At 38.4% G+C, this 22,410-nt stretch overlaps 11 protein-coding genes across 11 annotated transcripts; all 11 read right to left on the reverse strand.

Moving 5' to 3' along the window:
• Positions 1–646: 646 nt before the first annotated feature.
• On the reverse strand, positions 647–1,138 carry TM35_000073710 (uncharacterized protein; the record flags this gene model as incomplete). Its single annotated transcript, XM_029023817.1, has 1 exon — positions 647–1,138. One exon carries the CDS (start codon positions 1,136–1,138, stop codon positions 647–649), a length of 492 nt encoding a protein of 163 aa, XP_028885013.1.
• A 463-nt stretch (positions 1,139–1,601) lies between these two features.
• TM35_000073720 (NUDIX hydrolase) lies at positions 1,602–2,516 on the reverse strand (the record flags this gene model as incomplete). The annotated part of the gene is made up of 1 exon (XM_029023818.1): positions 1,602–2,516. One exon carries the CDS (start codon positions 2,514–2,516, stop codon positions 1,602–1,604), a length of 915 nt encoding a protein of 304 aa, XP_028885014.1.
• Positions 2,517–3,180: 664 nt separating this feature from the next.
• Positions 3,181–4,629, reverse strand: TM35_000073730 (uncharacterized protein; the record flags this gene model as incomplete). Its single annotated transcript, XM_029023819.1, has 1 exon — positions 3,181–4,629. The coding sequence occupies one exon, from the start codon at positions 4,627–4,629 to the stop codon at positions 3,181–3,183; it is 1,449 nt and encodes a 482-aa protein (XP_028885015.1).
• Positions 4,630–4,957: 328 nt separating this feature from the next.
• On the reverse strand, positions 4,958–8,644 carry TM35_000073740 (uncharacterized protein; the record flags this gene model as incomplete). Its single annotated transcript, XM_029023820.1, has 1 exon — positions 4,958–8,644. One exon carries the CDS (start codon positions 8,642–8,644, stop codon positions 4,958–4,960), a length of 3,687 nt encoding a protein of 1,228 aa, XP_028885016.1.
• A 361-nt stretch (positions 8,645–9,005) lies between these two features.
• On the reverse strand, positions 9,006–11,372 carry TM35_000073750 (putative nucleolar MIF4G domain-containing protein 1-like; the record flags this gene model as incomplete). The annotated part of the gene is made up of 1 exon (XM_029023821.1): positions 9,006–11,372. The coding sequence occupies one exon, from the start codon at positions 11,370–11,372 to the stop codon at positions 9,006–9,008; it is 2,367 nt and encodes a 788-aa protein (XP_028885017.1).
• Positions 11,373–12,747: 1,375 nt separating this feature from the next.
• Positions 12,748–14,346, reverse strand: TM35_000073760 (putative importin alpha; the record flags this gene model as incomplete). The annotated part of the gene is made up of 1 exon (XM_029023822.1): positions 12,748–14,346. One exon carries the CDS (start codon positions 14,344–14,346, stop codon positions 12,748–12,750), a length of 1,599 nt encoding a protein of 532 aa, XP_028885018.1.
• A 660-nt stretch (positions 14,347–15,006) lies between these two features.
• On the reverse strand, positions 15,007–16,377 carry TM35_000073770 (uncharacterized protein; the record flags this gene model as incomplete). Its single annotated transcript, XM_029023823.1, has 1 exon — positions 15,007–16,377. The coding sequence occupies one exon, from the start codon at positions 16,375–16,377 to the stop codon at positions 15,007–15,009; it is 1,371 nt and encodes a 456-aa protein (XP_028885019.1).
• A 445-nt stretch (positions 16,378–16,822) lies between these two features.
• On the reverse strand, positions 16,823–17,281 carry TM35_000073780 (uncharacterized protein; the record flags this gene model as incomplete). Its single annotated transcript, XM_029023824.1, has 1 exon — positions 16,823–17,281. The coding sequence occupies one exon, from the start codon at positions 17,279–17,281 to the stop codon at positions 16,823–16,825; it is 459 nt and encodes a 152-aa protein (XP_028885020.1).
• A 1,329-nt stretch (positions 17,282–18,610) lies between these two features.
• Positions 18,611–19,042, reverse strand: TM35_000073790 (ER membrane DUF1077 domain-containing protein; the record flags this gene model as incomplete). Its single annotated transcript, XM_029023825.1, has 1 exon — positions 18,611–19,042. The coding sequence occupies one exon, from the start codon at positions 19,040–19,042 to the stop codon at positions 18,611–18,613; it is 432 nt and encodes a 143-aa protein (XP_028885021.1).
• A 712-nt stretch (positions 19,043–19,754) lies between these two features.
• Positions 19,755–20,129, reverse strand: TM35_000073800 (uncharacterized protein; the record flags this gene model as incomplete). Its single annotated transcript, XM_029023826.1, has 1 exon — positions 19,755–20,129. One exon carries the CDS (start codon positions 20,127–20,129, stop codon positions 19,755–19,757), a length of 375 nt encoding a protein of 124 aa, XP_028885022.1.
• A 258-nt stretch (positions 20,130–20,387) lies between these two features.
• On the reverse strand, positions 20,388–22,322 carry TM35_000073810 (uncharacterized protein; the record flags this gene model as incomplete). Its single annotated transcript, XM_029023827.1, has 1 exon — positions 20,388–22,322. One exon carries the CDS (start codon positions 22,320–22,322, stop codon positions 20,388–20,390), a length of 1,935 nt encoding a protein of 644 aa, XP_028885023.1.
• Between the last annotated feature and the right edge of the window lie 88 nt (positions 22,323–22,410).

The raw sequence follows: 22,410 nt of genomic DNA on the forward strand, positions 1-22,410 counted from the left end.
CGCCTGCTCAGTGTTAAAGGGTTCTTGTCGATTACTGTAGCCGTCACACCCCAAAAAGGGGTCAGAATACACTCAGGTAGTATCGGTTGATCATCATACACAGGGATAAGCAAAATAGATGCATACACATTCACGCAGATACACAGACAGAGAAATATTGATAAAGAATTAATGAATTCGTGAGTTATAAACAGAAGTCGTGTTTTTTAAAAAAAAAATACATGTGTCATTTTACGTTAGTTTGTAGTGAAGGGAATTTGGTTAGCGTTCCAATGTGCTAACACATGAAGCAGATCCGGTTTTTTGTTCGTAGTACCGCAATGTCTGGGTTGCGAAGGTAGTTGGCCGGAAATGGTAATCCCCTATATTTACCCTTACGAAAACATATGTTCCTAAGTGGGAAAAAGAAGAATAAACAAATAAATTAGGTAGTTAATTAATTAATACAATTAATAATCATAATATAATTAATTCTCTTTGGAAAAGTTTTGGTAAAAGAGTATGGTGTGGAGCAACAAAAAATAATAGCAAACATCTTACAACATCTCAACGACAGTTTCTATTGGATTCAGTGCCAAATGTACACATTGCAAGAAAGCAATAACAAGAAAGAACTTCAAAAAAAAAAAAAATATTAAGATAACTCTCAGTAAAAGTTGTCCATACCGTTATTGTATGAAATGCATAATGCAATTACTTCTAATCCTGTTGGTATAATACTAAATATGTAGAATATCTGCCAAATTCGTGTAACATGCATTGTGGCATTCCAAGCAACTATTAACAAAACTGCAGCAGCAGCATGAAGACATCCATTTATTGTATTCATAAGTCCTGACCTGAGGGTTCGAGCGGTCACAATTCCCCAACAATCGAAGAAAAGAAATAAAAAAGATGCTGCCAAACATGCATCTGTTGAACGTCTAAAGTATAAATATTCGTCTTTGGTGTACTCTGGACCCAATGAAGCCTCTAATATCATTTCATCACTCCCAAGTGAAGCGCAGATGAGTGCAGTAAAGTGGGCTACAAGCATAAGAAGACGAAAGGGTATGATGAACATAACATTTAACCGCCGTATAAACGTTGGATGAAATCCAGGTATTACTCGAACCTTTGATGCGTAAACTCTATACATAACAGAGTGTGTCTACTCGTATATATGTGTGTATCTATATGTATAGTTATATCTATTATCTATATCTGCTATCTGTTCACAGTTCAGTTGAAATAGAGGTAGACTCTGTAGTATTTCTTAAATGTTGTGTACAACTTGTTACACCCAGTGTATATAGAGTGAATTTTAAATAAAAAGTAGCAATAGTAGCAGTAGTAGCAGTAGTAGTAGTAGAAGAAGAAGAAAAAAAAAATGAAAGAAAATCATTAATTATAGCAGCAATAACAGCATTACCTACAGACGTCTTCATAATTTTGTTTCTGTTCCCTATCAGAACTGACACATCACCAAAAATATATATTTTCTCTTTTTCTGAAAAAGAATAGGGATACACAATTCCATGAATCACATAATTTAGTTCCCCCTTTTCCTTCTTTCAATTTTTTTTTCTTTTTATACCGGAAATGTGCAGCAGTGTTGGTGCCTACCAGCGCCCCTTAGCCATACCACCATTATTACTAGTGTTACTACCATCAGAGCGTCGGTGCACCTCTTCCTGGTGTTGTGAATCAACATGCGGCATCACACCTTCTTCACTCAACACACGCAACACCAGTGGTGCAACGGCTGCACACATATTCGCCACCACCTCCCGCTTCGATGGAGAGCAATACTGCATCAACTCCTCCAGCGTCACCCACTGCGCCGCACAGAACTCTGGTCGCACTCCGGGGACTGCTGAAAAATTTAATGTGTGAATAACTTCCGTATTGGCGCGGACGAGGAGTGGGTATAGTTCCTGTCCTTTAATGCCGTACTTCCGCCAGGACTTGGAGTTGTAGCGAAACACCGCCCGCGGATCGTGAGAAATCGCATTCCTTGTCTCTGCCGGTGTTGGTGGTGGGATCTCCGCAACGAGGCGCAGTTGTGTGGACGGGATGCCCAACTCCTCAAACACCTCCCGCTCCGCCGTTTGGATGGGCGACTCGTGCGGGGTGGCGCCGCCCTGCACGCACTGCAGCACCCGGCGGTCATCGCGGCGGCGGCCGGCGAGAAAACGGCCGTGCGGGTTCATAATAAACACACAAACACTCCGTCGATACCGATGGCCGTCCGCGGCGCGAATCACAACATCGCCCTCCGGCGTGCATTCAAGCGGAGGGGGAGTGATGGAGGGTGCGGGGCCGCTTCTACGTTTCTGTGAATGTCTACGTGTTTGGTTGTTTCCTTCCTTCTTTGGCTGTCGTTCCTGTTTTTCCTGCACTTTTTGATCCCGCTGCTGTTGTTGTTGTTGTTGTTGTTGGTGCTCTTGAGAAGAAGGAGGAGGAGGAGGAGGAGGATGAAAATACGGCGGCGGCGGCGGCTGAGGAGGATAATACGGCGGCGGCGGTGGTTGCATAGTTAGTGTATACGGGTTTGCTTTCAGTTACCTTCTCCCACACCCAGGTCTATGCACTACTAAAACCATATATATATATATAAGGAGAGAATCAGACAAAAGAGGAAGGAAAAAAAAAAAGTAGTTGAAATGAGATACAGAAAGAAAATAAAAAAGAGAGGGAGAGTGGAGCTGTAATACGGAGCCTAAGGGGGACTAACTATACACACTGTGAAATTAGTCAATCGAAAGGAAATGAAAAAAAAAATTGCATCAAGAGAGGAAGAAAGAAATAATAATAACAATAAATGTAAGAAATTGAATTATTTCTTTTTTTTTCACAATATGAAAACCACAACATTATATTTTGACATAAGAAAAGACAATATAACAATGACAATAATCATAATTTTAATAATAAAAAGAGTGGAGTACCCAGGTAAAAACTATTTTTCTTTTTTTTTTTTTTTTTGGAATCATATAGAGGAAAACATATTAAATTACACATATATATGCCCTGGTTACAGTCAAGTATGAGAAAGAGTCAAGATAAAAAAAAAAAAAAAATCGCATAAGTAACGATGTTGCGGGTAAGAACAAAAAAAAAAACACAAAAACAAACATCACACATAAAATGAAGGACAAATAATAATAAAAAAGAAAAAACTAAAACACAAAAAAAAGTTCACTCCTTTCCTTTTGATATCTTTTCTTCATTGTCATCACTTTGCATCTTCTTCTTCACACGTTCACGCTCCTCCTTCGGCAATTGCATAAGTATATCCAACTTACGGTCTTCTATTAGAGCTGCCACCATTACGGGGTAATATACCTCAGAGTGGAATGTTGGTAGAGTGTGAGGTGTTAGGCGATACTTCATATTCTTCCATTTACTACCGAGACTCCAAGGGCTAATACCCCAAAATGGTTTTTTCTTAAATTTATTTCCCAGCATTTCTACAGTGGTGATACCCTTCAACTGTACATAGATGTGTACCACCGTTAAACCAGAAAAAAATATACCAAGAACAAATGAAATTGCCAATGTAACAATAGGAAGATAGTATACGCGTTTAAGTAATTGGTGAGGTGTAAGATAGGGATGACGTAAAAAATATAAAAGGTTATTGACGAAGTGAAACCAAAGAACACAGAGTATCATCACATGTAGAGATATAATTGCGGCAAAAAATATGTGATAATTATTTTTGCCAACGCAGCATCCCAGCCATGCACAATGATGATCCAATTCATCTATACAACAATCACATACAGAACAATGATGAGTACGTGGGGCTCGGTAAATATTACACGTTCTACAATAGATTAGATTCATCTCCATCATTCCCTCTTCTTCTTTTTCTTTTTCGGAATTACACAAAACAAAAGGGGTATTTAAATCCACATTACATTCCTTAATGGTTACTTTCTTATCATCAAAGAACCAACCAGGTATGATTCCAGTCACCTCTGTTGTATTTACGTTTTCTACTCCCATTTCTGGCCCCTCTTCTTTTTTAGACATCGCTTTATTCTTCTCTTGAAGTTTCTTAAACATTGGCACTGGTACTCGCACTCGTACATAATTTCTTGTGGTTAGTCCCTTTTTCTGCCGCCGCGGAACAATTCCGGGATTTCTCATCGCAACCCAAAACATCAATACAACAGTGATCAATCCCAACACCCACACCACAACGTGGAATTCCCAAAACCCTTCATCTTTATAGGAAGCCGTAAAGAGTACGGAGGCCAGAAGAAGAAGGAACAAATTAAATAATAACATTGGCCAACCCGGGCCTAACATGACAGTTGTTTCCTTCGGTTCATGTAAAACTGTACCGTATTTTTTATTTCGCCATTTAAATAGCAGCCAAATACGATTTGAACAAATAGAGGTGGGTCCATACAGTTCAGCGGCTTCTGGTGAGAGAGGTTCCCCAAGGTGGCACCGCAGCTGATCTAACTTCCTGCAGTACTCCCAATAATCCTCCGCAGTGGAGATAACATGAGAGAACTCTACACCCTCTCCAAAACTCTTTCGGGAATCCGTTAAAGTCTCAGAAGTCTCAACAAGGTTTCTTTCCACGAGAGGATTAGAACTCTTAGGTAAGGGAGGAATCGCATCACCCGACATTTCTTTATGTTCCTAAGTAATTAAATGAATAAATAAATAAATAAAAATAGTGAAAACATACAAATAAAGCATAAAAGTAGAGAAAAAGAAAAACAAAGATTTGTATACATGAGACTCTATCAATGTTTTAAGAAAATAATAATAATAATAATAATAATAATAATAATAATAATAATAATAATAATAAAACAAAAACACAAGCATTATGAATGCCCAACTTAAGTTCATGATTACATACACACACACACAAAAAAAAAAAAAAAACGCCTAAAAATTATCTCGTGAATAAAGGAGATTAAACCCCTATCTATTTTCATCCAACTTCTCATTATTTTGCATAAAAACCCTCATATACCTTCAGGAGAATAGTATCAGACTCTCCAGCCGCAGCAGCAGCCGCATTTCGAAGGGATTCATAAAGTTCTTGTGCCTTCGCCAGTGTACTTCCCCCTTTTCGGTCCTTCAGCAACTCTGGACTCCCTTGAAGAAGTAAACATAATGAAATAGATAAGGAAAGTGCTGCTCTTCTCGCCGCAAGTGCAGCATCATCTTTGCATTTTGAAGTTTCTATAATAACGCGGTTAACCATTTCAACAAGTTCTGTAGGGTTAGATGGAGTGTTACGTTCTTTCTTCTTTTTCTTCATTCCTTTCTTTTCTTCTTCTTCTTCCTCGTTTTCTTTTCGAGTTAGGATTATTTTGTTTTTCAAACTCAATACCAATCGTGGCCTCTGACTTTTCTGTTGTTGTTGTTGTTGTTGTTGTGATTGTTGTGATTCTGTAGGGGGTAGAGAATCATAATAGGATGTAATGGTTCCAAGGTGTTTTAATAACTGTTTTTCCACATCTGATACATTTCTATTGTTAGGATTAGTATTAAGATTAGGATTAAGATTAGACCCCGTATTCTCACTGAGATTCTCCTTTTTCTCTTGATTTCCTCCAGCAGTTAACTGAAATGAAGGAAAATGATGTTTTGAGAGATAATATGAAAAACGTGTATGTATGTCCGAGTAAACTTGACGCCAAACAAGTCTCTCATCAACGTGAAGGTTTCGTAATGCTGTAAAGAATAGTGATAAGGGCGTCATTTTCGTTGTATTTAAAGAGACTGAATGATTTTCTTGATATTCTTGTGGATTCCCATCAAGAAGACTCTCTAAAAGTTGATTTAGTAATGGTGTAAAGAGAAGTTTAGATTCCTCCATCTTTCTAGTTTCTCCTTCTTGTACGGCCTGTTCCATAATGTATTCCAGAATAACTCGACGTGTATGAATATCTATAAGTGTTGAAAGATTAGACCAAAATTGATGGTGTTGAACTCGCACTAACAACGCTGCAGGAATAACTTTAGGGTTTAACACTAATAAAGGCATCTGCATTGTAAATATTTTTTTATTTCCATCTGTATCTTCATTTCCATCATTTCCCCTTCCCTCAACATCTTTGTTATTCTTCTTATCCTCATTAGGATCCTCTTCCTTTTCTCTTTGAAGGAGTGAAAACATAGTCTGTTGATCCAATCCTCTTACCCATGCAAGTCCTGAGACTCTCCAATATCCCGGAATGGTCTGAGTAACCTGACACTGCAGTGTCTGTTCTTTCCGTGTAGATGCAGCCACTGTGAAGAGAGATGTCTCTGGCCCTTCCACAGTGAAATCCAGTAGTGTGAAGGATAAATCAATTCCCCACATTCTCTCTGTAGACTCATTCTTTCCCTTAACAAGTCCACGTGTACTCTCTAACTTGGGAAACCGCATATGAAGAAGTATATCACGACACACCGCCGACTGCGTTGGTTTGACTTCATATGAAAGAGAAGCCAAAAGGGGCATAGGCACAGAACTCACCGCATTATTATTATTATTATTATTATTATTATTATTATTATTATTATTATTATTATTATTATTGCCTCGCTGACTATTCCATTCCTCTTGAAGTAATAATCGTATAAGATCTAAATGCATTCCATACGAAATGGTTAAATTCATTTCAGCCAATAATTTAGAAAATAATGTATCATTTTGTTTTTCCATCACTTCCCATGGGTAACAACATTGATGACGAATAGACATAACTGCAGCGGCAGATGATAAAAACAATAAAGTTTGACGAACTTCAGAAATATACCGCTGCATTAAACACCATGGATCTGTTTGAGAAACGGTGTGTAGACCACATGCTGCGATACAACGTTCCTGTTGTAATAATTCTGTCCATCCCGGCTCATCACAAGAAAGACAAAAGGCCCATGCACGTGTGAGACCAACACCGGATATCATTGCATTAAATTCTGGTATAGTAGTAGTTGTATTCATAATAGTATTACTATTATTATTATTATTATTATTATTATTATTATTATTATTACTATTCTCTACTACTACAGCAGCAGCAGCAGTCCGCCATTTCATTTCTAATGCAAGACTAAACAATAGTACTTTCGCCCTTAATGTATCTACGCGGGAATTAACCGTTAATACATGCGGAGGAGACCACATGGCCCGCAGTACATCTGCTGTTAATAACACTCCACCCCGTACACATAATGCCCCTCGACGAAGACGCAATAATGTATGGCTACTACTAGTAATTACCCAAGTGATCTCATCAGAGTGAGGAGATAATGTGTTTACATCTGTTTTCTTTGATCCTACACTATCCCATGCTGTATTCGCTTTATGTATGAGTGGAAGTAAATATTCACATAATATGTGATCGCAATGAAAAAAATAAAGACGTGTTCTTGTAGTTATTTCTCCCTCTTCTTGTAAAGTAGACATCCTTGTATATGCTGGATGATGTTGAACAGACCATTTCACACCCGCATGTAATTCCACCGCAGATGATGAACCCGTATTCTCTTCTAATGAAGATCGTACAAAGGCACAGAATAAATTCTCTGGTAAAACTGGAAGAGAAGTGAGAGTCACAATTTCCCATAGATCTACACTCTCATCTTGATGTACACACAGAGAGTTTATGAGTACATCTATAGAGGTAAAAGTAACACCATCAGAGAATCTTTCAGTATAGGCCACACGAGGAGAAATAAAATAATCATAAAATCGTTGTCCTACAAATAACATATATTGATCCTCACGGTTTACACCCACTTCGGATTCGGGTAGAGACTGTGAGGATCCCACAGTTGAGAGAACTGTTAAGAATGGAAATGACTTACCAACTAATTCTGTTGGAGGAACTAATATCACATCAATACAACACTGTAGAATATATAATGTACTACTCTCCTCTTCTTCCTCTTCTTCTGTATTTATTCCTTCCAGACTACTAGGCCATAGTTTAAGCAGAAACTGTGTTGCCATATCATCTTTATCATTATTATTACTATGATTATTATTATCAAAATTATTATTACTATGATTATTATTATTATTAACTTCTTGCAATTTAGATGACACCAGCACCTCACTTGTAGAGGCGTCATTCTCATCATCGCTGGATCCAAGTACGAGTTCAAGTACTTCAGCATCACTTCCAGTTTCATTCTTTTCACATTCCTTCTCTTCTATTTCCTCTTTAACTTCTTCATGAGTAGAAGAGATCGCCGTTAATGATAATAGTTCTTGCCGTGCAGCAGCACTCACGATACGCTGTTTTGTTTTATAAAGAATAGAAGAGTCCAGTTGAAGTTGATGCCACTCCGCTGTATTTTTATTAATAATATCCCCCTCCTCCTCACTATTATTATTATTATTATTATTATTATTATTATTATTATTATTATTATTATTATTATTATTATTATTATTCCTCTTCTTTTGCACTAACACTCGTACTGCACCAACTGTATGCAGTGGTGAGAGCGTTAGCAACAGTGCGGAATGAATGTTGATCATATTATTAACAGCACCAGCAGCACTCAAACACTCTGCGTTAGTGGGAGTAAAGTCTACTGTAATAGTTGCACTTGTGAATATATTGTTGAATGTGGGGAGGAAACTACATGTTAACTCCGATGTAGCCCGTGGGAGGAAGTCTTGATACATTATTGTGTTTGTGAAGGGGGTTCTTTTCAATCTTTCTTTTTTTTTTTTTTCCTTGTTTTTGTGAAGATCCTTTTATTTCTTCTTTTTTCTTTACTCCTCTCCTTTTACCCCTCCTCCACCTATTTTCATTCATTTTGCAATAGAAAGAAAAAAGAATGAAAGAGTAAATAAGTTCAATTACATATAATATATATATATATATATATATATATATATTTATTTATTTATTTATTTAGTAGAAACCCATACAAAGTTAGTTATTTCTCTTCTCTCTTTCTTTCTCTCTTCTTTTACTTAAACGTTCTTTTCAAACCATATAGATAGATATATAGATATATAGATTTCTCTCTCTCTCTCTCTCTTACGAGATGCCACTCTTCAGTGCCTTAAATACCACACGAATTCTCTTCATAAACGCCTGCAATTGTGCCTCTTCATCTTCCATAGATTCTTCTCTGTGATTATCTATAATCCCATCATTGTTGTTATTATTATTATTCTTGTTCTTCTTCTTAAGAAGTACATCAAAGCTAGTCCCAACAGCCACAACATCATAGAAATGTGGAATCCATTTCGCGGATTCCCTCTCATCCACAAAGTAACGTTCCACAAGTTTCGCCAAATTTGATCGTAATATTCTTGTATCTATCTTTACATCGTGGGCACGAAATCCATCACCGCCAAAAAACACTTCCGTTAGTTTTACAGGCGGTAATTGTAAAATCATTCGAAGAAGAAGAATACGGGTAAAAAGTCCCATTGTTCGATTCGTAGATTCCAAGTCTAATCCACGGAGAACACTGAGTGTAAAAATATCCATTTCAATAAGAGAAGTCAACAAACATGAAAGATTTAAATATCCAGTCACATCCACCGCCTCTACTCTAATAACTTTAAACATATCCCAAAGTGCAAACTGAAGTGTATTCTTACAGGATGTCTTTGCACTGCAGAAACGTTGAATAATTTGTGTATAATATGGATTGTAAGTCTTCTCTTGATAACAACACTGAAGAAGAACAGACAATGTATCGTGTAGACGACTAAAAGAAGTATCACGATGTATGAGTAATGTAAAAGCCTCAAGATCATCAGAGGCATTCGCAATACACTCAAACACCTCACGTTTATTCTCTGTGTTGAACCTTTGGCCGGATATCGCCTTCTCCTTCTGCCGCATTTGACGAATACGCTCTGCCTTTAATTCTGCCTCATCCTCCTCCGTATCACTATCTTCATCCTTATCACTATTAGATGATGATGATGATGATGATACCTCAGAAGAAGAAAAAGAAGAAGATTCCTTGTTATTTTTTCCCTTATTGTTTTCCTTCTCTTCATCTTCATATTGACTCCATGCATTTGGTGTAAACCATCGAGGGGGTTTATCTGTATGCAGCATTCGTGTCCATGTCATTCCCGTTAACACACTCGTTGTACTCATCACTCGCAAAGCCACACGTTTATTATTCATAGAATTACTCCCACCACCACTACTACCGCCTGGTAAAAGTGTAGACATATCATTAAGAAGTGTATCTATGGGTAAATCTTCTTCATCTACTGTACGCTTCGCACTTCGTGTATGACCGGTTACAATTTCAGCAATATAACTAAGCAGTGCGGTATATCGATTAGTGCCTTGTGGTTGTTTTCGTCCATACTTCTTTGCCTCTGTTAATGCCATTTCCATTTGTGCGGGTGCCTCTTTTAACAACTTCTCACCGCAGGCACGGAGTAGAGTTAATCCACAGGCCACTGCACACACCGCCCCATCTCCTCCAATCTTCAACACACTACGTAAGAAACTAGAGATTAACACCGAATCAACGGCATTTAAGATATAAAGATGAGCGAGCACCATAGCCCCATTGGAAACTCCAGTTTCATTATTTTTTTTAAGATGTCCTTGTAAAGCGAGACAAAGACTTTCTATTAATTCTGCACCTACCACATTACCATGTAGTAATTGTAAACCTCGAATTAATCCTGCGAATGGAAGACTTCCAATAGGCGTAAGAAGTCCGGCGTCTAACATACACATACGGTTAATATGCTGAGCAAGACTATGTAATACAGATGCCCGTGTAGCTCCTTCCACACTTCCAGAAAAGAGATCAGAGATTTCTCTTGTCATATCGGCTACATTACGTACAGTTAGTTTATTAATAACACGTCGTGTAATCTCATCTAGGGCGGTATTGGTTTCCGGTTGTATCTTTCGTCGTAACGATGGGGGAATATACTTTGTAGAAGGAACTTCTACACTAGTTGTCTCCGGCACCACTGTATTTAACTCTTCTCCTTCTTTCTTATTATTCTTCTTATTATTCTTCTGCTGCTGCTGTTGTTGTTGTTTCTTCTCCTTTTTTACTTCATTTCCCACCGTTACACTTCCTTTACTTTCCTTCTTCATTGGTGGCGTAATCCTAGATGATGATGATGATGATGATGATGATGATGAGATCGTGCTATTAGTATTAGTATTAGTCTTCCTAGTTTGTTTACGTTGCGTGCTGTCTGTTCTCTGTTGTTTGGAACGCCGCTCCATTTGTGCGTTTTCTTTCATATTTCGCCGCTGTTCGACCCATTTTTCATGAGCCTCGATGCGTTGGCGTTTGCGTGCCTGTCGCTCTTCGCGGCGTCGTTGTTTGCGATCTCGTTGTCTGTCGAACTCATCAACTTCTTCTTCCTCCTTACGGCCACGGCGTCGGAAAGGGGCTTCCATTTATTTATTTATTTTATTTTATTAATTTCACTGTCCGTGTATAGAATACGTATAGTGTTGTGTGGGTGCGCTTTTCGTCTTACTTACTTACGACCCTGTGAAGAAACTATATTTATAATCATAAAGAAGAAGAAAAAAGGAGGAGAGAAAAAAAAAACCACTTATTTATTATTTTTTCCCTTTTTTTATTTTTTTTTATAGACCTACAGGCAGTGGGGCTGCCTAATGGGCTAGAGAACCCATAGTAAACTCACTTTATTCCTATATATATATATATATATATATATATATATAAGTATATATAGGAATAAAGTGAATGATTATGATTAGTAGATAAATACGTGATCTGAAATTTGTGGGGGGACTGTATATTAATACTAAAAGGATTACATGATAGGGAAATATAGAAACGATGGGAAATAAAGAGGAGAACAGAACTCACAGTTTAACCCGTTTCCTTTTTTTTTCTTTCTTTCCTTCTCTTAATCTTCATTAGAAACATAATCCAAAGGAAGTACAAACTGAAACAAGTCACACAGAGTGTGCTCTCAAGAATAAAAGAAAAAAGAAAAATAAAGAAAAACAAAACGCAAAAAAAAAAACAATAAATAAAAAAAAAAAAATGCCAATTAGGATATTGGTGACTGGAAGAATAACTTCTACGGCATTCACCATATCCCCCCTTGCATTCTCTTCTTTATTTTTTTTTCTTTCTTTATTCTTACTCTTCTTTACTTATCGCTTGTTTCCTCATTTCCTTATTTAGACGTGTACAGAATGCTCATAATCCTTCTATGAAGTCAGAAAAGATATTATTTGAAGTTCACTGCCCCCTTACTTTTCTCCCACGAATCCCTTCAAATGTCACCAGTATAGATACTAATAAGAAGAATCGTATGGTAACAAGTAAAAGGAAAAACGTTTGAGTAGCGGAATCTGCAGATCTGTCATCGTTTCTCACTGTTCTTCTTTTTTTTTTTTTTACTTTTTTTTTTTATTTAAGCCTATCTTTTTTATAAATATATATTTACACCCCATCCACAGTTATACACAGAGAAAACAAGAAAAACAAAGAAATAAACACACACACAAAAAAAAAAAAAAACAAAGAAAAAAACTATCATTCAAATACTCGGAAACACACACACACAAACACAAGGACATAGAGAGAGAGAGAGAGAGAGAGAGAGAGAAAAAAAAAAAACAAATCAATCAATCAATCAATCAATCCATCGATCACACAGACACGCAGACACAGGCAAACACAAAAAGAGAGAAATCATTCCTTCCTTTTCCTTCACAAGTTTCATTTCCCCCTTTTTCCCCATTTCTCTCCACCCCCCCTCTCTATTTGATCTCTCTTCTATATGTTTCATCAGAAGTTAAAACCGGTGTTATTCCCACTCGCTTCATTTCCGGTAACCTCCATGGACATATCAAACCTCTCAGGGGCACCCTCCTCTGTGTTAAAATATGTCTCCAGAATGCAAAGAGCCATGTTGTACACATTATTATCAGAATACGATTGCATTCTTTCAATAGAGTCTACACCACCGCACTCAATGATAGCGCGTGTAACCATATTCTCTGGAGTTGCACCTGCCTTATAATCTTCCTCTGCTAGTTGGAGAAACCCCAGCAAGGCTTCGAGAGCCACCGTGAGAATCTTCGACTCATGCGTGGTTAGTGTTTCACACAACGGCGGTATAACCCTACAGTCCAATAGGTAGCGCATATGGTGTGCAACTCCACAAAGAGTGACGTTGGCAATAGACCATACCGCCTCTTTCTTAACGTCAAGGTCTGATCCCTCGAGACATTTAATCACCAAGGGGAAAAGATTTGCTGTGATAAGGGCTTCAATCTGTGGTGCATTTCCTGCAGCGATGTTAGAAATGGTCCAGCAGGTTTCCTTACGAATCTCACGCTTACGATGCGTTAGAAGAGGTCCCAAAAATTGAAGTGCTCCACAGTTAATTAAGACTTGTGTCTGTGCATCATCTCCACTTGCGATATTTCCAATGGTACGAATGGAAGATGTCTGCAGTGGCGTTAATGAGGATGAAAGAAGTTCCACCACGCGTGGAACCACACCTGCGTCTATCACCGCCTGCACACGCTCATGCGGCCCATCACTCATGTACGAAATGGCCCACGATGCGTCTGTCACGACTTCATTGTCTGGATGGTGCAGCAGACTGCAGAGCATTGGCAGTGCGATGGCGACACTCTCCAGCGGCGGCGGTGGTTTCCCGCGGCAGAGATTCGACACCGCCCACGTCGCGTTCCGCACCACACTGAGCTGCTGGTCGGGCACAGACAAGGCGTGCAGGAGGGCCGGCATCGCATTGCACTGCAGGGCCAAATCCCGACAGGGCACACCGTCGCCAGCCATGTTGCCAATCGCCCACGCGCCCTGATCGCGGCAGTCGGCGTGTTCGGATCCCAACAGGGCGACAAAGCGTGGCATGGCGCCGGCCTCCACGAGAAGAGCGGCGTTCTGCGAGGTGCCGGCGGCGACGTTGGTGAGTGCCCACGCGGCCTCAAACTGCAGCTGCGGGCTCTGCACGCGGTCGAGGAGCGAGACGAGGTACGGAATAACGCCGCTCTGCGTGACGGCGTCGTGCGGCGGGTCCATCTCCACAGAGAGCAGCTTGCGGATCATGAGTGTGCCGTGGAAGACCTCCTGCTCGGTCTGCCCGTGCATGACCATCCGCACAAACTCGGGGAGCAGTGCGAGTGGGACGGCCTCTGGTCGCGTCTTGTTATTATACGCCCACACGTCCATGCTGTCGCCGTTGGGGACCTGCTGTGCGTTGTTTCCATCATCGTGTTCCTCGCGGACGTGTTTCATGAGTTCCCCGTGGGCCTTCTGGCGCACACTGATCATTTGTCGCTGGCGGCGTTCAGCGCCTGCCTTCACGGATGGGGTTTGTTTCGCCCCCTTCGGTTTCTCGCCTTGACCACTGAACATGATTTGTGCAATACAACGGACACAGACACACCCTTTTGTTTTTTTTTTTTTGTTGTTTTTTATTTCTTAAAAGTTTATTTCTTTTTTTTTTTTCTTTATGCTTTTTCTTTGTTTTTTTTTTTTTTGTGTTTTTTTTTCTTTATTTCTTTCTTCTGTTTTCTTCTTCTGTTTCTTTTACTTTACTTCTTCTTGTTCTTCCCTCACGTTCTTTCTATTCTTTTTTTTTTTCTTTCTTTCTTTCTTTTCCCTCTGTGTTGTTCTTCGTTTCGCAGTTGTTTTTTTTTTTTTTTTTCTTACCTTTTTCTTTTCCGATTGGTTTCCTAAGAAATTCTTGTTAAGAAGCCCCACGTGCGTGTATGCACAATTAATACTTCTGTGGTATTTATCAAGAAAGAAAAGAAAGAAAGAAGGAAAATAAAATAAATAAAAGGGTTAAAAAAAGAAACCATCAAAATAGTAGTGGGTAAGGAAGAGAGAAAAGCAAAGAAAAAAAAAGGCTGTTAATCAAAAACACGAGTCAAGAAAGGAGATATCTCCCCTTCACATAGATAATACAAGAAAATCCCTGCAAAGAAGAAAATATAAAAAGATTCATATAAAAAGAAATAAAAAAGAAAAAAAATACATATTTTTTTTATGACTCATTTTTTTTTTTCTTTTTTATCTTTTCTCTTTTTCTTGCATAACCTTCTCCCAATCTTCATGCAGCAGTGGATGATCCTTACCACAGAAGGAACAATGAAAACTGTTTTCCTCCCGAAGTCGCCCTAATTCCTCCATAGAAAGTGTTATCAACGACCGCATAAAATCCCCTTTACTGCAGCGACAAAAGAAATCTAATCCATTTCTCACTATTGACTCTGTCTCTAGTTGTAACTGTATATCCCGCACACCTAACTGCTGCCGTATCTTTTCTATAATAGGTGCCACTATAGAAGGATCTTGTGTACATTGACGGGCCGCTAATGCCACTGCATACGCCCCTTCATAATCTCCACTCACGAGTGAAAGTGTATCTTGACAGGAGAGACAATCCTCTTGTGCACGGCGATATAATGGATTAAACACATCTGGATTAGAAATAGAAGCCCGTAGAAGAGATCGTTGTAATTCATATACTCTCATCTCTTCTGTTTGTTTCGCAACGATTGGTTGAACTAATACACCAAATGAACATCCTGCTCGTCCTATTCTCATCTCAAGTTCTCTTTCTAATTCCTGAGATTTATCAAGTGCGTCTGTTGTAATGTCATTACTGAATTGGGTGAGTACTTCTTGAATAGATGCATCATGAAGATGTGAATAACACCATAATGCCACAGCCGCCCCTTCTGACTGTCTAAAGAAGTTGTAACCATGAAGAGAAATATTATATCGAAAATACGCTTCTATTTTCTCAGGTGATAAATCCTGTAATCCCAATGCTATAGGAACCTGTTTAATCGTATTATTATTATTATTATTATTATTATTATTATTATTATTATTATTATTATTACCACTGTATATATCTGAATTACCCTTCTTCTGCTCCTCCTCCTCCTCAGCATCAGAAATCAATTTATCTAATCGAGCTGCAGTCATGGATGAAAACGGCTGACTCTGTCCATACAAAATCCGATCTACTTTCAACGGAAATGGAGTTCCTTCAATACTCCCATTATTATCCCCACGAATATAACAACGACACTCACCAAGAGCCAAAGACTCCGCCACAATGGTGGCATTATCAGCCGTAAAGCGAGAAATCACACGTTCTTCCCCTTCTTGTAAAGCTGCTAAGATGTTTGTAAACGTTAAATGTGAACCCACAAGCTCTAGAAAAGAAAGATGTCCATGTGTACGTGATCCTAAATGATGTCGTTTAATCGTTTCCTTCAATAAATTTGTGGTGTTCGCGTAAACAAGTCGTGCAGTACCATTCTTTGTGCACACCCGCAGTGTGATATCACGAGCACGAAAACGACGCTCCACTTCACTTAATGAACGCAGTGATGATGAACTGCAGTGTAGAATCCAAGTACACCGCATATTCTTATTATTATTATTCTTGTAGTTCTTTTAAATATGAATGGAGGTTCTCACTCCAACGTATCCTGCTATCTAGTTAGAGGAAACAATAAGGATTTAAAGAAAAGAAAAGAAAAGAAAAAAAAAAAAAAGAAATTCATTAAAGTAAACATTAACCAAAAAAAAAAGGTTCCATGCAAACATACATACACAGAGGATTCCCCCTCGTTTTTTCTCTCTTTTCACTCCCTCTCTTTGTAATGTATCTCATCATCCTTCTCCAGCCAAAAAAAAAAAAAAAAAACGCCTCTCAACTTCTCTACACTGCTTCTTTCTTTTTTTTATCATTATTATTATTCTTCTCATTTCAAACAGTCAACGACACTATTCCTCTTGTATATATATATATATATATATAAAAAAAAAAACACCCTGTGGAATTCTTACTTCACTTACAACAATCTCTTCATGAGACCCGTGTACTCTTTACTTCTCTCCAGACTAACCAACCTAACCAAACAGCCGCTACTAAACACAAACATACAGTTCCTTGCAGAACTTTCCCAAGTTGGGCTATCATTTCTAATATCAATAGTGAATATAAACCCTGCGGTAATGAGAAACTATTAACGAGTAGTTGACATGCATCTAGTGCATTCTCTACCAACCATTCTTCCTGATGTCGACGTCGTGTGAATACACCACCAGAGAGACGGAAAAGTCCTGCAGCGACCATAAAGAAAAGAAAAGAAAGTGCAATAAAAGAAGTAAAACTACTATACAGAAACTGTTCCCCCGGTGGCCAAGCAAATGTAAGAGAAAGAAGAAGAAACACAGCCGCAACCAACATGGAATACGTTGGATAATAACCCTTAATAAGATGTACAATGTTGATACGATGGACGTTGAAATCCATACAATCCATGACTCGAGAGAGAAATGTAGAGGGAGCTATGACATGTTTCTTTCTCATGATTGACCTCTAATCTCTATTTTATTTTCTTTTTTTTTTTTTTGAAAAGTACAAGCAAAGAAATCAGAAAGAAAAATTTATAATAGTACCATTAATAAAAAAATAAAAAATAAATAAGAAAGAGAAACAGTAATAATAGCAGTTATATAATAATAATAATAATTATTATTATTATTTGGATGAACTCATTGTCCAGCACTTTTTTTTTTTTTTTAGGGGGAGAGATTCCTTTAATTTCGATCACTTATACAGAGTAAAAAAAAAAACAAGAAAAAAAAGGGAATGCAACACCATCTTCGAAATAGCATTAAGAACAAACAAACAGAGAAATGAATAAACAGAAAAACAAATAATAATCATCATCATAATAATAAAAGTGTTATTATTTTATGTCTTCATTTCGCTACGCATGGTCTTTACCATAGTATTATACCGCATCACATCTGCCAGTTCCTGTCGCTTGGCATCCAACATACGAGAGCCTTCACTGACGCGGTAATCCTCATAGTTTGGATACATTGGTTTGAGTCGTTTATACTGTGCGTAGTTGGCCCACGAAACGAAGAGAAAACACAATGAGAAGTACCACGTGAAGGGACGAGTTCGACAACTATGTTTTAAATCAAAAGTGCGAATAAAACGAGCAGCCCGAAGAGCAAAGGAGGCCATTGAATTTAGACTACCAATCGTGATGGGAACACTACTACCTTTCTTCCTCTCTCTCTCTCTCTCTCTCTATATATATATATATATATCCTACCTACGATAATACTAATAATATCTATATATCTATATATAGATATATATATTATTGCTGGGAAATCCAAAAGAGTGAAATTATGAAACCAAAAGAAGAAGAAAAAGGAAAAGAAAAAGAAAAAAAGAGGGGAAAACAACTACATTGATAGTCGAAAGAGAATGAATATGATAATTTATTGACTTTTTATGTCTTTCTTCCTAATAGTAATAGTAATAACAATAATATAGAAAGAAAAAGAGATATAATGTGACGCATTACGAAAGCCAAATCGTTACCGCCAGTACTTGCATGAGGTGATCCATTATCCCCTTTCGCTAGAGAGAACTAAAACACAAACTTTTTTTTTTTCTTTTTCTCTTTTCTCCTTCTCTTTTTTCTCTCTTCACCTCCACATACTCCTCATACCATGAAAAGACAAAAAAAAAAGAAATAAAAAAAGAAGAAATAGAAATCCAAAAAGTTATTTTCTTGTGTGTGTGTGTGTGTGTGTGTGTGTGTGTTTATTATTCGTAAATGTCTCCTCACGCGGTATAGACACCTAGTGTGTGTTCCTTATACACTGGCGGTGTGGTGTCTAACCAGTCCATTGCATTCACCGGCATCAATCCCATCCAGCTGAGTTTCACCAACGCGACTGTGAAGGCCACGAGACAGCAGCCAATGTAGATAAGTTTGGACTGCGCCACCGCACTGCGAATACCCGCGTCTTGACTGACATCGTCGGCAAACTCCGCAAACACTTTACCGCAGCCGAGTATGGACTGCAGGGGATTCACCACCGCCATTCCAACAAACATAATGGAGAAGATACTCACCTCATTTCCCACCATCCACATCATAAAGGCCGTCATGGGCAGTGACTTCAGCGGCTGCATGCGAAGTTCATTCAGGCGTCGATACGTACGCATCCGCTGCATATCCATCTCGGACATCTGAGATGTGGGTTTACTCATTTTTTTTTTTTTTGTTGTTATTTCTCTTCTTTTTTTTTCTTTTTCTTTTTTCTCTTTGTTTTCTCTCTTTCTATATTTCCAGTTTAATGATTTTTGTTTGGTCTCTTTTACCTCCTTTTTTTTTCTTTTTTTTGCTTTTTTCCTTCTTTCTCTGTTCCTTTATTGGTTCTTTTTATTTATGTTGGTTTCGGATTATGCCTCAAGAGTAAAGAAAAGGAAAAAAAATAGAAATAGTGAGATGAGAAAGATTAAGATGCCGTCTAGTGTTCACACTGTAGAGAGAAGAAAAGATCATCTTATCAGGAAAAAATAAAAATAAAAATAATCATCTCTATACAACTTATACAGACAGTCGTAGATATAATAAGATAATAAATAAATAAATATAAATGAGCAAGAAGAAAAATAAATGACACTTCAATACTATTGCAACTATTGCTGGAGGGCACAGCCTACACAAGACTATTTCTCTACTAGTCAACACATACGATGCAATTAGAAAATAAGCTAAAACCAGAATAAATAAAATAAAATAAATAAATAAATACTACTTTTTTCCCCCTACTCTATCCCCATTTATTTCTATTTCCCATTTTCCTATCCTTTTACCCACTCCCACACTCCCCCACACACCCACTCTCCTATACAGAGTCCAAATAGAAATAAACACATCTTTTTTCTCTCTCTTTTTTTTCTCCTCTTTCTAAAAAATTTAAAATGGCCCAATACGGGTATTGCCTGGAATATCAGCAAGATTACTATCATACATGTACTTCTTTGGACCTACAATAAACCAGTAAAACAAGAAACCGATGAATCCACCTATATATCGTGCCGTTTTAAAATCCGAGACCATAATAACATCATCAATCGTATTTCGAAATCTCCAACGGCCGTACTTTCGCACATTACAAAAGTTGTTTGCCCACGATCCAAAGCACAACACACATCCAACACACATGAGCATAGAAGCCGCAAGACTGCCAAGATTGTGGAACTCACGAACAGCAGAAGGATTCATCGTTGGAATGATGGAGAGTGATGTCTGCCGACGTGAGACTACAGAAGTACTAATACGGCGAATCATTTTATCACGATTATCTTTTGTAATTTCTCTTTTTCCCCTTCTACAAAATAAAAAAGAGAGTGATTCTATTATATGTCTATATTTCACCCCCGTTTTTAAAAATAAAAAAAAAAGAAGAAAAGAAGAAAAAGAAATTGATATCAAGGTTTTATCATGTAATTTAGTTTTAAGCAAACAAATAAACAAACAACTCTATTTATTTTATTTTCTTTTTTTTTTTCTTTCCTCCATTCACTTTCATTCGGTTGGGCTCTGTTACTAGTCCTGTTTCCCTGGCAAACGATTGAGCATCGCCACTTGATAATCCTCCGGGTATTGGCACAACTCATGCACCATCGGCAAAAGAAGTTTCTCTGCAGGAGAGAGTGAAGAAGTCTCCTTCCCACTTTCCTGCGAGTTGCGGGCAAAACAGTTTTCACGTGAAAGAATGGCTATTCTCAGACCAGAACAAACACGACGTCGTTGAGCTGATGTAAGACTTGGAATAAAGATACAAGCCTTGGCTACCATATACTCCCACACTTCTTCCGTTATCTGTGGAGTCCTTCCATCTATAGAGTTTGATCTCCCGCCTTCTTTTCTCTCTTCTTCTTCTTCTTCTTCCTCTATTGTTGTTGTTGTTGTTGTTGTTGTTGTTGCTGATAATGATGATTCTGAGAGGTTTCCTGTTAGAAGAGTTTCAAAACCTCGAAGGGTTTGACGTTTGGGTCGTGGTACGCGAGAGAGTAGGTGTGGTGGAATACGTGAGAGTGTTGCCATGATTTGCACAAAATGAAATGGATTCACAAAAAAAGAATCTTTTCGCTGCATTCCCACACATAATTTCCATAAAATACGATCTACTGTTTCCCGCTGTGTCTTCCACTCTCGAGATTCACGACTCCCATGCATAAACTGTGCGGCCCCAGAGTTAAATGTATGTACACTATTCATCATGGGTTTAGATCTCGAGATAAGATTGGTGGGATCTTCACATGATCTTTCCTCTGGTGGAGGTGGACATAATATAGGAAGAAATACACGTAAAAGCCGAAAGGTATGAACAATAGAGGTAAATTTCAGTTCTCTGTAGTTATTAGATATATGCCGAAAAAGAGATGTTACGATATACTGATTACCAGAACTACACAAACGTTCTCCTCTGTCTTCAACAAGAACACGTGCAGTTTCATCCGCATCACGAACCTTCACAAGTGCTAAAAACTCAAGTGCATGCAGAGCATCTTCTGCAGATCCCAATACTCGTCCAGAAGTTCCACGTTCAAGAAAGAAGAAATGAATACGTTCCATACCAAGTGTAGTAAGTACTCGTCTAAATTTTAAAAACTCTTCTAAAGTTATTTCCATTGTCCCTGGATTTACATAAGAAAAACCATCCTCATTCCCAGTTTTGTTAATACACTCTTTTGACTCCTTCTTCTTATTCTTCATGGCATCTTCTTCTCTCTCTTGTCCTTGTTGTTTCCATGGATGTTTATTAGATTCTCGCAGAGTATTTCCCTTTCTTCCTCTCTTCTCGAGATAATCCAGTTCCCGTGCCATGTAGTGTAGAGAAAGCATCATATCCATACAGGAACAGGTACTCTTCTCCTGCATAACACAATGCAGGGCCAGCTGCAGAGATGCAAATCCAACATGCAAGTCATCATCCACGAGTCCAAAGCCGGCAACAAACCCAAAGTCCCTCCCGCGCAGCAACGCACAACACGTAAGCGCCGCATCCGCGTTTTCCGTCCAAAACGTACGAAGGGATTCGCGAAGAAAACGACGATTTTGAGCCTCACGTGCCTCACCAATTTCCCGTCGCAGTCGTCGACACTCCGACATGAAGTGACTCAGTGAGTTCGCCCGCAATGCAGAAGATGAAGAAGATGAAGAAGTGAAAGTAACAACACTGCCGCTGCGGCCTCCAGTGGTGGAGAGACGAACACGTGTCGCCTCCACCGCCTCCTCCAACGACTGTAAAGCAGCCGTATTTCCTCTCGATGATGATGATATCGTTGATGATATTAGGGAAGAAGAAAGAGAAGAAGAAGAGGAGGAGGAATTCCCAACAGCGCGTTCATATGTGGGTTTGTCAGCCGCGGCTTCCAATATGGCCATTTTTCTCAATTCCTCCAGTGCACGTACAGAACCACGACGGCTGCGGTGGCGGTTAAAGAGAACACTTCCTGCCCATCTTCGAAATAGCATAAACCAATACCAATTGATAATAATAATAATAATAATAATAATAATAATAATAATAATAATAATAATAATAATAATAATAATAATAATA

This window comes from Trypanosoma theileri, assembly GCF_002087225.1.
Source record: "Trypanosoma theileri isolate Edinburgh chromosome Unknown TM35_Tth_7_V1, whole genome shotgun sequence".
Classification (NCBI taxonomy): domain Eukaryota; phylum Euglenozoa; class Kinetoplastea; order Trypanosomatida; family Trypanosomatidae; genus Trypanosoma; species Trypanosoma theileri.